The 15,050-nt window shown below is 41.9% G+C and overlaps 1 protein-coding gene across 4 annotated transcripts in view; it reads right to left on the bottom strand.

The window, feature by feature from the left end:
• plekhg1 (pleckstrin homology and RhoGEF domain containing G1) overlaps positions 1–15,050 on the bottom strand; it is a 223,352-nt gene that overhangs the window by 23,721 nt on the left and 184,581 nt on the right. For all 4 annotated transcript variants that reach the window (XM_033026136.1, XM_033026139.1, XM_033026137.1 and 1 more), the window contains 7 exons: positions 14,055–14,101; positions 12,172–12,322; positions 10,726–10,857; positions 8,987–9,169; positions 7,641–7,736; positions 5,797–5,883; positions 2,943–2,976 (listed from right to left, as the gene is read on the bottom strand). In XM_033026136.1, the coding sequence (XP_032882027.1) occupies positions 2,943–2,976; positions 5,797–5,883; positions 7,641–7,736; positions 8,987–9,169; positions 10,726–10,857; positions 12,172–12,322; positions 14,055–14,101 (730 nt within the window). The remainder of the gene's footprint in view (positions 1–2,942; positions 2,977–5,796; positions 5,884–7,640; positions 7,737–8,986; positions 9,170–10,725; positions 10,858–12,171; positions 12,323–14,054; positions 14,102–15,050) is intronic.

Below are 15,050 nucleotides of genomic sequence, written 5' to 3'. Positions count from 1 at the left end.
ATAGAAATAATATTGTGATGAATACATTTACTCCTGATTTCTCCCTTCCAGTTTTACTCATGTACCAAGCTAGACCCCACCACAGGTTTTTTTTATAACTTAAGAGGAGGAGCATGCAGGAAAAAAAAAAGTGTAGTATCGTTTAAACAGAGTTAAAGGAAAGATGTTTGGAAATAGTGATTCCACAAACTGGATGGAAATTGGTGCTGTAACTTTCCTTTCTCCTCCCCAAATGGAAGCTACTAACCAAAGTGAGAGACACTTTCATAGTTCCCTCTTCTTTTCAGGGGTCCTGTGTGTGGGACCCTCGACAGTTGCAGATTGCAGTTGTACCTGGTGCTGTTCTTATCCTGCAACCAACTCACCGCACTTTCTACCCGTGGCTGAATCATGATCAGAAGAAGAGCCCAGGATCGCTTAATCTTTAGTCGCCTACTACTGCCCTGGTTTAAAAAAACAACTAAACTCCACTGGATGAGAAGTAGACAGCATCAAGTGATTCAAGTGAAAATTTAAGAAGAAATATTTGGATGCAGGAAATTGATTTGAGGTAGGTAGGTAGGGGGTGGGGGTGGGTGGGTGGGGGGGGGGGGGGGGGTGTGTGTGTGTGTGTGTGTGTGTGTGGGGGTGTGTGTGTGTGTGTGTGTGTGTGTGTGTGTGTGTGTGTGTGTGTGTGTGTGTGTGTGTGTGTGTGTGTGTGTGTGTGTGTGTGATATATATATTTTATATTATGTATTGATAATTGATCAATACATCAATTGATTTGATATGTAGAGCATATGCACATGTTATATATAATTGATATAGAAAGCAGGCTTGAGAGAAACAAATGACTTTGAATCCATGTTCTACCATTGTTTTTTTTAATTTTCAGCGTCTGGTAATCAAGATGGATTAGTCAGCAACTCTGATGTTGTCCTAATTCTTGCTCTCTTGTGACCATAATATTTTGATGATGATGGTTATCTGTAATCTAATGGTTCAATGGTAACTAGTTGCTCCTATATACTTATTTTCATATCATAAAGTGAATCCGAGTTAGGAAACACCATTATCATACCGCAGGGCAGATATGCATTGAAGACACCCAGTTCTGGGAGAAACGGATAATCAGCTTTGAATTGTTCTGACAAAAAAAAATAATCAAGGTAGTAGGTCAACTGACCCCCATATCATGCAAAGTCCGCTGCGGCTGTTGCTCTGCGGAACAAAAAGACCCACCAAGTGGCCTGGCCTCTTTCCATACAGCTGGAAGCAAATTGTCCAGACTGCTTGCCCTTAACACTTTATAATTCAGTTTCCTTCTTGATAATCCCTTAAGAATAGAATAAAAAATCTCATTCTAGTCCTCTTGCTTAGGTCTGTCCATTCCTCCCCTTCCAACAACCCCTGACAAAAAAAGGTACTAACGCCTTCCGATTCTTATATCCTATATGCTTTCCTCCAACTCTTGACTCTAATGCCGCCACCTTTTTGCCCAATCACTGGCGACTGTGACTTCAGTGGAAGACTACACACCAAACCACATAACCTCAACTCCTATTTGGCCAAGTCCTCTTGAGAATCTGCTATGTCTCCCCCTCCCAATATTCTCTTCTACAATCTGCCAACTACATTGGAAAATGTTATTGAGATTAAATAAATAAATAAATAAATAAATAAATAAATAAAAAGCAGGTTTTAGTCATGTTGCGCCCGTTGCAGCTAAAATTGGTTCCCACAAATGTGAAAGGAACAATGTAATACCTAAAACCAGATAAACTCACAAGGGTCTACTGACTGATTGTGAGACAAACAGATAAACACTCGTACAGAGTCACAAGAAACTCCAGATGCTGGAATCTGGAGCAAAACACAAAAGTGTTGGAGGAACTGAATGATCATGCAGTATCTGCGGGTCAAGCAGCATCTCTTGAGAACATCACCCATAACTTCTCTCCAAAGATGCTGCTGTCCCCCTGAGTTACTCCAGCATTTTGTGTCCACCCTTGAATGTAACGAAAATATTCGTCTAATTGTTCTCATTAGGCAATTACCATCTATTCATGTACCTTATTTGGTATTAAAATAAAATAATTAACCATTTTATAATAGAATATGGCATGCGATTTATGAAGCGCAAGGTTTGAGGTTATAACTTCTTCAAATTGATTTATTTCTGTGGGTCTGCACTTAAATCAACATGGAAAAAAAAAGCTTAATTGTAATCTGTTGCTATATTTACAACATTTTCTTATGTTAGCAAAGTGGTACTGAGTGTTTTGATAAGTTGGCTTTGCCGAGGATAATCACTTTATGCTTGGTGTGGGGAGTTACTGAATAAGGATTTAAGAGAGATTTAGATAGAAGTCTAGGGGCTGGTGGAATCAAGGGATATGGGGAGAAGGCAGGCACGGGTTATTGATTGGGGACGATCAGCCATGATCACAATGAATGGTGGTGCTGGCTCGAAGGGCCGAATGGCCTCCTCCTGCACCTATTGTCTATTGTCTATCTGTGATGGGAATGGACAGACGACATTTTGGTTTGGGACCCTTCATCGGTTTAAAGGAGGGTTCCAACCTGAAACCATCTGTCCATTCCTTCCACAGATGCCGTCTGACCCACTGAGTTCTCCCAGCTTTTTGTGCTTAACATTCAAATATATGAACCACCCAATTGACATGGTTATTCTTTTTCTGCAGCTAGATCTCAACCAAGCATAATAACTAAGGCTTATTCTGAAGGAGAATGTTTCCCCAAGAGTGTGTTGCTGTGTATTCTGGGAGTTGGGTATTGCAGTCAGGGTGTGTGACAGTTCAGATGTGACTCTGGCATAATATAAACAGGGACTTGTTCACCTTCAATGCATAAACTAGGTCAACATTAATATCCAGTTAAAGTACAAGCCAACCAATAATTTAGCAGCGCCCGTTAAACAAATCAATTCAAACAATACTTACGGATGGCGTCCATCTCCAGAATTGCTTGTTTAGCCTGTAAATAAAAACATTCATTATTTAGCCACTAAACAAAACTGAGCCAACTATCAACTGCAAGTTGCTGACGTCAGAAATGGGAGCAGCTGAAAGCAGCCGTATAGTTACATTTGTGCAGATCCCACCCTTCGGAAACATACAAGAGATGCAAGGGTTTGAAGTGAGTAAACAGAGCTCAGGAAACAAGGCCAGACTTGAATGGAAACAAAGCTTAAAAAGGTGAACAATTCCAAAAACCATTAAGAGGTATCAGCAACAACCTTGATTATTTTGTCTATCCACGGCAGACACCGAGCCAGCAATATGGAATTTAAAATAAATCAAGTTAGTGACAAAAATAATTACTAGATAAACTATAACCAGAGGTTATAGCCAGGTGGATGCGGCAAACACATAATCCTACGTGGAACAAAGGTCTCCTAAATAATTTGCCGTTGGCTGCGCAATTAGCAGCCATCATTTCACAAATTGGAATAACAAGTTAAGACTCCAGACACCATGTTCTGCCTGTGTTCACGCCAGAGCTTGTGGTCTTGGTGCATAGTAGATTGATTTCACTCCTACAGCATAACTAGTCTACGTGCAAACTCAATCTGCGGTTCCCACCAGGTTCAAGGCAAGGATTCCAGAAAGACTTAATCTGGATCAACCTGTCATTTGCAAGCCAGGTAATAACATTTCCACACGATTGATTAATAGCTGTCAGTGACATCTGCAAGAGAACAGATGCAATTGTTCTAAAGACTGGAATTTTAAGTGTGAGTGAGGCAAGGCTACACGCCATACACCAGTGTTCCCTTTGCTATTTTATATTGGTACAAAAAGTCCTTCTCAGAGGCAGGTTCTGCACACAAAAAAACTGGCCACATCTTCTAATGGCCAGTATCCAGTAATTTCAGCCAGAATTATTCACCATATTGGGTGTATTCTTGGTTCTTAGATACACAGGTATTCACTCACATAAATAATGTGGTACGTGCATCTCAATGAGGACTAGCAGTTGAAGTCTGACCCAAGTCATTTGCTTCTCATACAGTTACACAGCGTGGCAACAGGCCTTTCGGCCCAACTTTCCTACAACGACCATCATGCCCCATCTACACTCGTCCAAACTTCCTACGTTTGGCTCATATCCCTCTAAACCTGTCCTATCCATGTACCTGCCAAATGTTGTTTAAACATTGTGATATTGTGATCGCACCTGCCTCAACTACCTCTTCCGGCAGCTCATTCCATATACCTACCATCCTTTGTGTAAAAATGTTGCCCCTCAGGTTCGTATTAAATCTTTTCCCCTTCACCTTAAACCTATGTCCTCTGGCTGTCAATTCCCCTACTCTACCATTTACTCTTTCTATTCCTCACATGAGCTTATACACACCCCTATAAGAACACCCCTCTTCCTCCTGTGCTCCAAGGAATAAAGTCCTAGCCTGCTCAACCTCTTCCTGTAGCTCAGGCCTTCTAGTCCTGGCAATATCTCATAAATATTCTCCGCATCCTTTCCAACTTAAGAACGTCTTTCCTATAACAGGGTGACCAAAACTGAACACAATACTCCAAATTTGGTCTCACCAATGCCTTGTACAATTGTACCATGACCTCCCAACTACTACACTCAATACTCTGACTGATGAAGGCCAATGTGCCACCCTATCTACCTGTGATGCCATTTTAAAGGAACTGTGCACCTGCACTCGTAGATCCCTCCATTCTACCACAATCCGCAGAGCATTGCCATTCGCTGTCATTCAAATGCAACACTTCTCTGTATTAAACTCCATCAACTATTCCTCAGCCCACCTGTCCAACTGATCAAGATCCTGCTGCAATTTTTAACAACCATCTTCACTATCTACAATAACACCTGCTTTAGTATAATTTACAAACTCAGTGATCATGCCTGGTATGTTCTCATCCAAAACATTGATATAGATGACAAACAGCAATGGGCTAGGACTCAACCCTGAGGAACACCACTTCATAGGCCTCCAGTCTGAAAAACAACCTTCCACCTTCACCCTCTGTTTCCTTCCATGAAGCCAATTTTCTATCCAGCCGGCTAGCTCGCCTTGGATCCAATGCAATCTAACATTCCAGAGCCTACAATGCTGAACCTTGTCAAAATTACTCTGTCCTACAGCTGAAATTAATTTGGATTCAGTTTAAAGGTGTCAAATTTCACTGGGTTACTGCGGAACACTACACGAACCAGCTGCCTCATCTGAGCATAGGTCAGAGCCAGTATCTATCGAACAGTAATTAACTACCATTTACAGTAATTAGAGGATTGTTTTACGCTAAGCTTGCAAAGAACCAAAGTGAATCTCTATTTCAGAAAACATGTGCGGCACAGTGGTGCAGCTGGTGGAGCTGCTGCCTCGCAGCGACAGACACCCAGATTCAATCCTGGCCTACAGTGCTACCTGTGTGGAGTTTGCACGTTCTCCCTTTAACCACATGGCTTTCCTCTGGATGCTCCTAGTTTCTTCCCACATCCCAAAAACGTGCGGGTCTCTTGGTTAATCGGCTTCTGTAAATTGCCCCTACCTAATGTGTAGGGTGTGATGTGAAAGTGGTCTAACATAGAACTAGTGTGAACGGGTAATCGATGGTCCATGGAGGCCTGGTGGTCTGCAGGGCCGCTTTCCGTGCTGTATCTATAAAATGTAACTAAACCTTATTGTCAACACAACTCGGGCACATTTTCACATTCAGACTCTTTGATGCATTTGGTGCCAGAACAGATTAGTAACTTTAAAATGAGTATAAAAGGTCCCTAAAGAATATGAGAACCTAGGGTTATCCTACTTCACACCTTGGCAGGGATCTTGGCTGGATGATTTTCAAGAATAAGCCTCTTCAGGTGAAGAATCCAAAGCCTCTTGTCCTGCATTGACTTGGCCTGTAAGAAAATATGACAAGCATGAAGAGAATTTGGGATGACTTGATATCATATAGAAACACCTTCAGAAAGTATTTTTTGAAAAACGTAATCCATAATTCCACATCACATTTTATCAGAACTAAGGGACTCTTCAACTGGCCCTTTCCTCATACTTACCAATCATAACCCCACACAAACGTTTAAGACATAGATTTGTATGTTTTTTATATTACAAGCATACCAAGGATACAAAGCGCTGGACTTTGCAGCAGATCGGGCAGCATCTCTGGAGAACATGGATAGGTGACGTTTCAGGTTGGAACTTTGTGTCCTTTTATATAAAGCAATTTCTACAGTTCTTTGTTTCCACAAGTATACCAAGGGATTGTGGATAAAAGGTAGGCAATTGGATTTGGGAATCAGATCAACCACCATCTAATCAATGCTAGGTCACGTCTAAGGGAATAAATACCCTGTTCTTACTCTTATGCAAATGTGATTTCAATTATGGAGACGCAAGGAACTGCAGATGTTGGAATCTTAAGCAAAAAAACAAAGAGCTGGAGGAATTTTTAACAATTCATGCAGCATCTGTGGAGGAAAATGGACAGACGGTATTTCGGGTCAAGGCTCTTTTTCAGACTGAATATCTTCGTCTGGACATCGTCTGACCAGTTCTTCCACAGTTAACCCACCGAGTTCCCCCAGCTTATGATTTGAATTATTATTATAAAATATATGCATTTAAGTAAATGCCTGGCCTATTTCTGGAACCCAATCAGAACTTCCTTTTCCACTTCATGAAGCACTGGTAGCTGAATCTTCGTACTTTAACCCATATAAGAGGACAGACAGTCCTCTTTGTGGAATAACTTGCATACATTAGAAAAATTACAAAAAAAATGTCAAAATGTAACCACTAAATCAGAAAAAAGATTGGAGAAACAAGCTGAAATGCTGAGAGAAGGAACTTATTATGCATGCTTCAGGGTGAGTAATTTAGGCTTTCCAATATTGGTATTAGTTCTTTACTGTCTCATGTAATGAGATACAATGTACACCTGATTTGCGTGCAAGATCAAGTGAGTGAATAATTCATGAGTGACTCATCACCTGATGAGTACATTAGGTAGTGCAAAAGATATTAAAAAAATTAAAATAGTTCAGAATATAGTGTTACAAGCCACACAGAAAGTGCAGTAGAAAGAAGAACAAGAGTCACAATGCGATAGATTGGGAGCTCAGGATAACAGCCTGAGCATGGGGGGTCCTGTCAATAGTCTGATAACAGCGGGAAAGAGCTTTTCATCAATCTGATAATTCATGCGTTCATGCTTTGTATCTTCTGCCCGATGGGACTAATAAGAAGAGGTAATGACTGGGGGGGGGGTGAGGTAAGCGATCTGTGATTATGTTGGCTGCTTTCCTAGGGCATCGTGAAATGTAGATGGTTTTGAGGGGGTGGGTGGCTGCATACTCTGCAACTTCTTCCATTCTTGGGCAGAGCAGATGCCAAACCAAGTTGTGATGCATCCCGATAGGATGCTTTCTGCAGCACGTCAGTAGAAATTGGTAAGAGTCATTGGAGACATGCCAAATTCCCCTAATCTTCTGAGGAAGAAGTGGCGTTGGTGTGCTTTCTTGGCTGTCGCGTCAATGTTTGTATAGCACATCTGCAGCTGCTGCCAGGAAACACCTTCTCATCTCCTGCCTGCTGTTTATTCATGAAGCCATGCCACGCTTACCCTGTTGAACACAGCGAGAGGTTGACCTACCTGGACTGTATGCTGCATTTTGGGATTCTTGTAGTGGAAAACACTGAAACCAAGATGCTCCTTCGGTATAACCTCCACCAGCATCAAGTTACAACACTGGAAAGGGAGAGAACATGACAACTTTAATTCAACCAGAGCTCAATCTTTTATTTACACATGTTATTAGCTACCCACCCCCCCCCCCCCCCCCCCCCACACATACACACCCACGCACACATTTCAACTGGCAGTTGAGAAAAAAAGATCCAACAAGTAGCATAACATCGGAGCATCAAGGTCAAAAGTATCGGTTTTACATTGTACATTTACATATCCCAGCGTGTCATTAGGAGGAACACTCAGACCAAAGTCATCTCAAAGCCACATTAGACTACGTGACCTGCCATGGCCTTTCGAGATTTTGTTTTTGGGGGAAAGAAAGGAGAGGCAGGATTCCAGGAGGAAAGTGCAGATGGCTAATAGCATGGCTGCCAGTGGTGGCATATAAAGTTGTGGGTTTAGAAGAGACCAAAATGAAAGAATTGCAGAACATTTCAGGCCTCACATGTTATTTCAGATATAAGTCATTGATGGTGCAATAAGCATTTGAGCAAAGGATGAAAATCTTAAATTTGGGGTGACTGGGCTGGGCAGCAAAGTAGCACAGCTAGCAGACGGTCATGGTGGCGCAGGGGTAGAGCTGCTGCCTTGGATCGAATGCAGCACCGGAGACCCCGGTTCGATCCTGACTACGGGTGCTGTCTGGACGGAGTTTGCACGTTCTCCCCGTGACCTGCGTGGGTTTTCTCCGAGATCTTCGGTTTCCTCCCACACTCCAAAGACATACAGGTTTGTAGGATAATTGGCTTGGTAAATGTAAAGACTGTCCCTAGAGTGTGGAGATAGTGTTATGCCCCTGTTCCACTTAGGAAACCTGAACGGAAACCTCTGGAGACTTTGCGCCCCAACCAAGGTTTCCGTGTGGTTCCCGGAGGTTGCAGGTAGTGGAAGCAGGTAGGGAGACGGACAAAATTGGGCTATACACAAGATGTGCATTTGTAACCTGGATAGTGCCTGTACTTTATAAGCTAGCATGGATTCATTGGGCTGAATGGTCTCCCCCTATATCGTATCCAGATATTGCGAGTGGGCATTCAGTTACCAGAAGCTGGTGAATTATCTATTGTTTAAATGGATAACGTAGGATGAAAGAATAAATATGAGGGTGGAACTCTGCTTACTGATGTTGTAGATAGTTGCAAAGCAAGCCTTTCAGGGGAACATTTCAGGATAGTACTTCCAAAAGCAAACCATCGAACTTTCATGTAAAAAGCAAAGGACCCATATTAAAATAAAACAGTTCTTACCAAAATATGAGCTTTATAAGCATAAGTTTCTTCCCTTTTTTTAGTGATGAGAAGAAGTTTATCTAAAAGAAACAAAGTGCGTTCATTTTTGGCCCGCTGAAAGCGGAATGTTCCCTCTAAGACCAGCTCTCCATAGCTGGTCAAGTCTGGACCTTTCCAATTTGTCAGCAGGCTTTGTATCTCCTTAACAAGAACACAGATAAATAATCAAACAACAGCAGTAATAAAACAGATCATCTAATGCAATCAAAACACTGCAACTGGAGTAACCCTTCCCAACCAGCAGACCTTTGTCAGTTAGAATTGGTCATAACATTTCCTCTACGCAGGTGCCTCTCAGGATTGTGTGCCCAGTCCCTTGCTCAACTCCCTGCACACCACCAACTTTATTGTGGCCAAGTACAATGCCAACTTTATCTTTAACTGCAACTATGATACCACTATTGTCTGCCAGATCAACAATAACAATGAAAGAAAAGTACAGGAAGAACCTTGTGCCTTAGTGTCAGGCCGACAACCCAACCCTTAATGTAAGCAAGACAAAAGAGTTTGTTGGTGACCTGAGGAAAGGAGGGGGGTGAACCTCTCGTCATCAGCAGAGCTGCTGTAGCGGTGGGCAACAGTTTCAAGTTCTTCAGGAACCATATCACTGGTAACATAATATGGTCTGTTCACAATGATGCGGTGATCAAGAAAGAGCATCATCGTATTTACTTTCTTAGGCATCGGAGAAGATTCAACGAGTTCACAAGAATACTCTCGAACCTCTTGATGTTTTGTAAAAAGTATTCGGTCGGGATATCCCTCAGCCTCAATAGCAACTGCTCTGCTCTTGACAGTCCGAACCTACAGAGAGGCAAATACAGCCCAGCCCATCACGTTTACTCTTCACGGTGCATTGTTTCAGGAAGGTTGGTCGAAGGGCAAGGATTCCCACTACCGTCGCCATTCCACTTTCTCACTTCTACTTTCGGGGAGAAGATACAGGAGCTTGAATGCTCAGAGTAGCTTCTTCACCACCGCTATCAAATACGGAACTTTTAGTTTAATTTAGTTTAGAGATGGCCCTTCAGACCACCATGTCCGCACCTACCAGTGATCAACCACACACTATAATTCTATCTACACACTATGGAAAATTTACAGAAGGCAATTAACCTACAAACCTGCACATCTTTCTACTAGTTATTGCAATGGCCCATAAGATGGGTTACATGTTACCATGTTTACATATTGTGTTGTGCTACTGCAAGTAAAAGTTTCATTGTTCAGTCTGGGACATATGACAATAAAATATTCTTGACCCTTGACTTGACAGGCACTCAATGAAAAGTGTCCTTCCTAGATTATCTCTCTATTACTCACATTAAATGGATGGGTCCTTGAGACAAGACATTTTTGGATGGACAGGTTTACTGTGTTTTTTCAGCCAAATATTAATCTCTCAGATAACTGCCACTCTGAGACTTTTCGGCAAAACGACGGCATTTCAGCAAAACAACAACATCTTTCGGATAGGAGGTTGTCTCTGGTTGATTTAATTTCCCCCCAATCCCTATGGCCACTGAGGCTCGTCGAAGATAAGTGTCTTCCAACCCTGAACTGCAAACTGGGGACTAAATCTTCACCTGGTGGTAAATTAACAACTGGCTCCTGGGGCATGGGTACTGGCAATAAACTCTGTCTGCAACACTATCTCCCCACATTGAATGTATTCTTTAAATCCTGTTGGCGATTACCTGCAGTCTTACTGCATGCTCGTGTTTCCTCTTCATGTCATTAATGTGCCAAGCCACCCTCTGCATTGTGTCAATGGCATCCTGCACCACATCATAACACTCTGTATCCTTCTCCAGATGACTAACTATTTCCTGTAAACAATAGCCAAAGGATAAAACAGACCATTAAAGAAACATCACAACATAGAACTGAAATCAATGACGACCCAGTTCTCAGACAATTTATCATAGTGCGTGTGTTTGGTCCAGGAATTACTTACACTATTGAGGGTGCCCAATGAGCAATGACATTTACTTCACGTTCAAAGGGAAATAAGGGGGGGGGGGGGGGGGGGGAGGGGTGTAAATTTGAGGATGACCAGGTAGGTGGATACAGAGAAAATAACAGGCCAGCAGAACTATGGAGAGAAGGCAGGTACAGGATACTGAGTTGGATGATCAGCCATGATTATTTTGAATGGCGGTGCAGGCTCGAAGGGCCGAATGGCCTACTCCTGCACCTATTTTCTATGTTTCTATGTTTCTAACTTCCATTTGGAGAACAGACTCCTAAAAATGATCACTGTCTGACAAAATCTGGAATCTGGCAAAAGGTATATATATGCTTTCAAAAAGATTTTGTGGGCGTGTAGCCATTTTTTATATCAAATAAATGTCTACCCTTTACAGCACCATACACAAATAAATCAATTTCCTCTTTGGTGGTTAATGGTTTTTCTACTTCAAAAGCAAGGAAACCAAAATACTTCCCCTTCTCCATGAAGGCAATATGACCCTGTTACAAACTGTCATACTAATCTTCAAGGGTAACTAATTATCTCCACATTGATGACATTGGTTCAGGCGTCAGAAGCCATAGACAGTTGATGAAGGGCATCAAATGATACGGTGAGAAGGCAGGAGAATGGGGTTGAGGGGAAAAAATAGATGAGCCATGATTGAATAGCAGAGCAGACTCGATGGTCGAATCCCCTAATTCTGGTCCCATGTCTTATGGAGATATTTTTTATGAAGTCGTTACTAAGCATTTCAATAAATAACACAAATAGCATTTTGGATTTTACATTCTTGCTGTCGACAGACTGACTCATGTTTCGGATATGTACCGACATGTCATATTGAACATTTGTACACACAGTGATAAATACCCAGATTATGATTGAAATCTCTAAAAGATGAAAGCTCGAGAGACATTGCCGAAACATACAAGGATAAATGAGGTAAATTAAGTTAGGCTGTGTTGATTGCTTGTACTATTAACATTGCTGTACCCCTACAAATGCTGTATGTTAACAGGAGAAGAAGAGGTAGACAATGATTAATTTGGGCCTGTTCCTCATACGCTTCTAATGACAAGATAACTTATAAATGAAAGGCAGCATCAATTGCCACTAAAGTCATTGCAAAGTGTTGGACTTGGAGAAAAAACAGCAGGTAACCACATACATGCAAGAGAAGATGATACTTTAGGATACGTTGCACAGGTTTGAGAAGGTAGGATCCCAATGGGAGTGAGTGTTTCAAGGTCTCCTGTCGCTCTCTGAAGAATTTGGCAAGCACTTTGTTCCTCATACATTCCGTTAACACAGCTACGGACCTGCAAGTAACATAACATGATCAGAGGCTCTGGCATAACCTTGGTTCTTGTACAAGACATCTGGACTAATCTTCATGTCCAATGTCATGATGGTTCCTAATGATGGCTACTCTCCAGAGACGCTGTTTGGTTGTTTTCCTTCTTTCGATATTTTGCTTTGTCGCTGCGACATGGAACACCAGATATAAATATATTAAATGATATAAGCATGGAATTGCTGCTCATGGGCAAGGAGAACACCGGATCTCTTGTGCCACTGTTTCCCTCAAGAGCTGCAGATCATCAAGTTCCAAATGAGGCGAAATCCATGACAGAGTGCACATTCTATACTCTGAGTGCACAATTAAAGACCTTGATAGATCTGCATATTAATCATTTATCCAAATATTTTCCACCATTTATTTAACAAACTTCATGCCGTATCAGTTGTTTTGTTTTTAAAAAAATAGAAATTCTGGGCACCATGTTATAGGATAGATGTTGTCAAGTTGGAAAGGGTACAGAGAAGATTTACAAGGATGCTGTCAGGACTCGAGGGTCTGAACTGTGTAGTGAGCAGGTTGTGACTATTCCCTAGAGCGTAGGAGGATGATGGGTGATGTTATAGAGGTGTACAAAATCATGAGAGGAATAGACTGGGTAGACACACAAGAGTCTCTTGCCCAGAGTAGGGGAATCAAAAACCAGAGGGCATAAGTTTAAGGTGAAGGGAAAATATTTTATCGGAATCGGAGGGGTAACTTTTTCACTCAAAAGGAGGCGAGGAGTGAGCTGCCGGAGGAAGTAGTTGAGACAGGGATTATCGCAATGTTTAAGAAACATTTAGACAGGTACCTGGATAGGACAGGTTTAGAGGGATATGGGCCAAGCACGCACGCGCGGGTAGATGGGACATGTTGGTTTGTGTGGGCAAGTTGGGTCGCAAGGCCTGTTTCCACACTGTATGACACTATAAATTAGACAGTAACCAACCAACCATATAATCATTGCACAGTGGTACAGTAGTTAGTGAGCATTGTTCAATCTATTCTTCTATATCAGGTGCTGTCTGCGTGGAGTTCTCCTTGTGAATGTGTAGTACTCCTCCACCCATCCACGCACACCCCAAAGGCGTGATGCTCGTTTTTTGGCCACTGTTAATTACCCCTAATGTAAGTGGGCGGCAAGTGAATAAAGGGTGGAGTTGACGGGCATACAAGAAAGAAGCTACAAAGGAAAGAGTGCAGGAATGGGGATGTGTGATTACTTCCAGTCAACACCGTCTCAGTGGGCCAAATGGCCTCCTCCCATGTTTGAGAATATGAAATCAAACTGTTCCAGAATCTATCATTATTCTATCAGCTGACTGTCACGTTTAGCCCCAGTGCAACACAGAGAGAATGGAAAGGATGCAGGATAAATTATGGCACAGCTCCCATGGACAAATTCACTATTTCTTCAAAAGCAACCGATGAACAGCTCAAATTACAGAATGCCTCCTTGATACTTTGAGGGCAATTTTAATCTAATTGAATAGCTGGGAAACACAAGATTGGTTTTGACCCAGGTTGAAACAATAATACTCATCATTAAATTAAAACTAGGTAGAATATTAAAACCAGCATCCACTGATACAGCAGCTTCCTTATGTTGCAATTTCCCTACAAACTAGCAACAACCTCAGTATTATCTGATGATTTCAAAGCTTCAGTGCAACGCATGTTTGGCCTTCACACTTGTGATGCTGACTTACCTGGGGTAGTTTGTGCAGTATTGTGTATAAATGTGGAACTCTTCACTCTGAAAATCAGGAAAAAAACACAAACACATCAGACCCTATTCAATTATCAAAAGCTCCACTAGTTCGATTCGTTTTGGCAGATTGGTAATGACAGGTTTTAAACAAACTACTGCCAGTGAAGACTTGGCCACATCAAGATTAGACGGCCAGGATTTCAGTCAGTTCAGCTATACTGGACTAGCAACAGGCTAGATAGAATAGGCTTCAAACAAGAGGACATGACTCGAGAATTAAGGGACAGAAGTTTAGGGGTAACATGAGGGGGAACTTCTTTACTCAGAGAGTGGTAGCTGTGTGGAATGAGCTTTCAGTGGAAGTGGTGGAGGCAGGTTCGGTTTTATCATTTAAAAATAAGTTGGATAGGTATAATGACGGGAAAGGAATGGAGGGTTATGGTCTGAGTGCAGGTAGATGGGACTAGGGAAAAATAAGTGTTCGGTACGGACTTGAAGGGCCGAGATGGCCTGTTTTCCGTGCTGTAATTGTTATATGGTTATATGGTTAAACTGATGTGCCTAAGGTGGTTAACACAATCCCATTGGAGTGGGAAGAAAATACTATCTCCTTTGGTAGGCAAATTCAGAACACAGGCACATTATTTATGATTTAGAGATAGGATGTTGAGGGGTAATATCAGTACATTTCCTCCTAAAGTATGGGAAAATACTCTTCCTTGAGGGGAGGGATCTATGAGAAATGGGTATCAGGATGACGAGGAGAAAGCAGGATCATAGGGTTGAGAAGGAAAGATAGATCAGCCATGATTGAATGGCGGAGTAGACTTGTTGGGCCAAAGGGCCTAATTCCGCTCCAATCATTTATGAACATGAATAATAAGTTGCAGAGCTACAAGAAACTGAGATGGGAAATGAGAACGATGGGATTGTCTCTTTTGGAAACAGCAGGAACACATTGGATCAATAATCTTCTTCTCTGTTGTTATATGAT

This window comes from Amblyraja radiata, chromosome 8 (genome assembly GCF_010909765.2).
Source record: "Amblyraja radiata isolate CabotCenter1 chromosome 8, sAmbRad1.1.pri, whole genome shotgun sequence".
Taxonomy (NCBI): Eukaryota; Metazoa; Chordata; class Chondrichthyes; order Rajiformes; family Rajidae; genus Amblyraja; species Amblyraja radiata.
The sequence above is the reverse complement of the archived record's forward strand: the minus strand, read 5'-3'. Positions and strand labels throughout refer to the sequence as shown.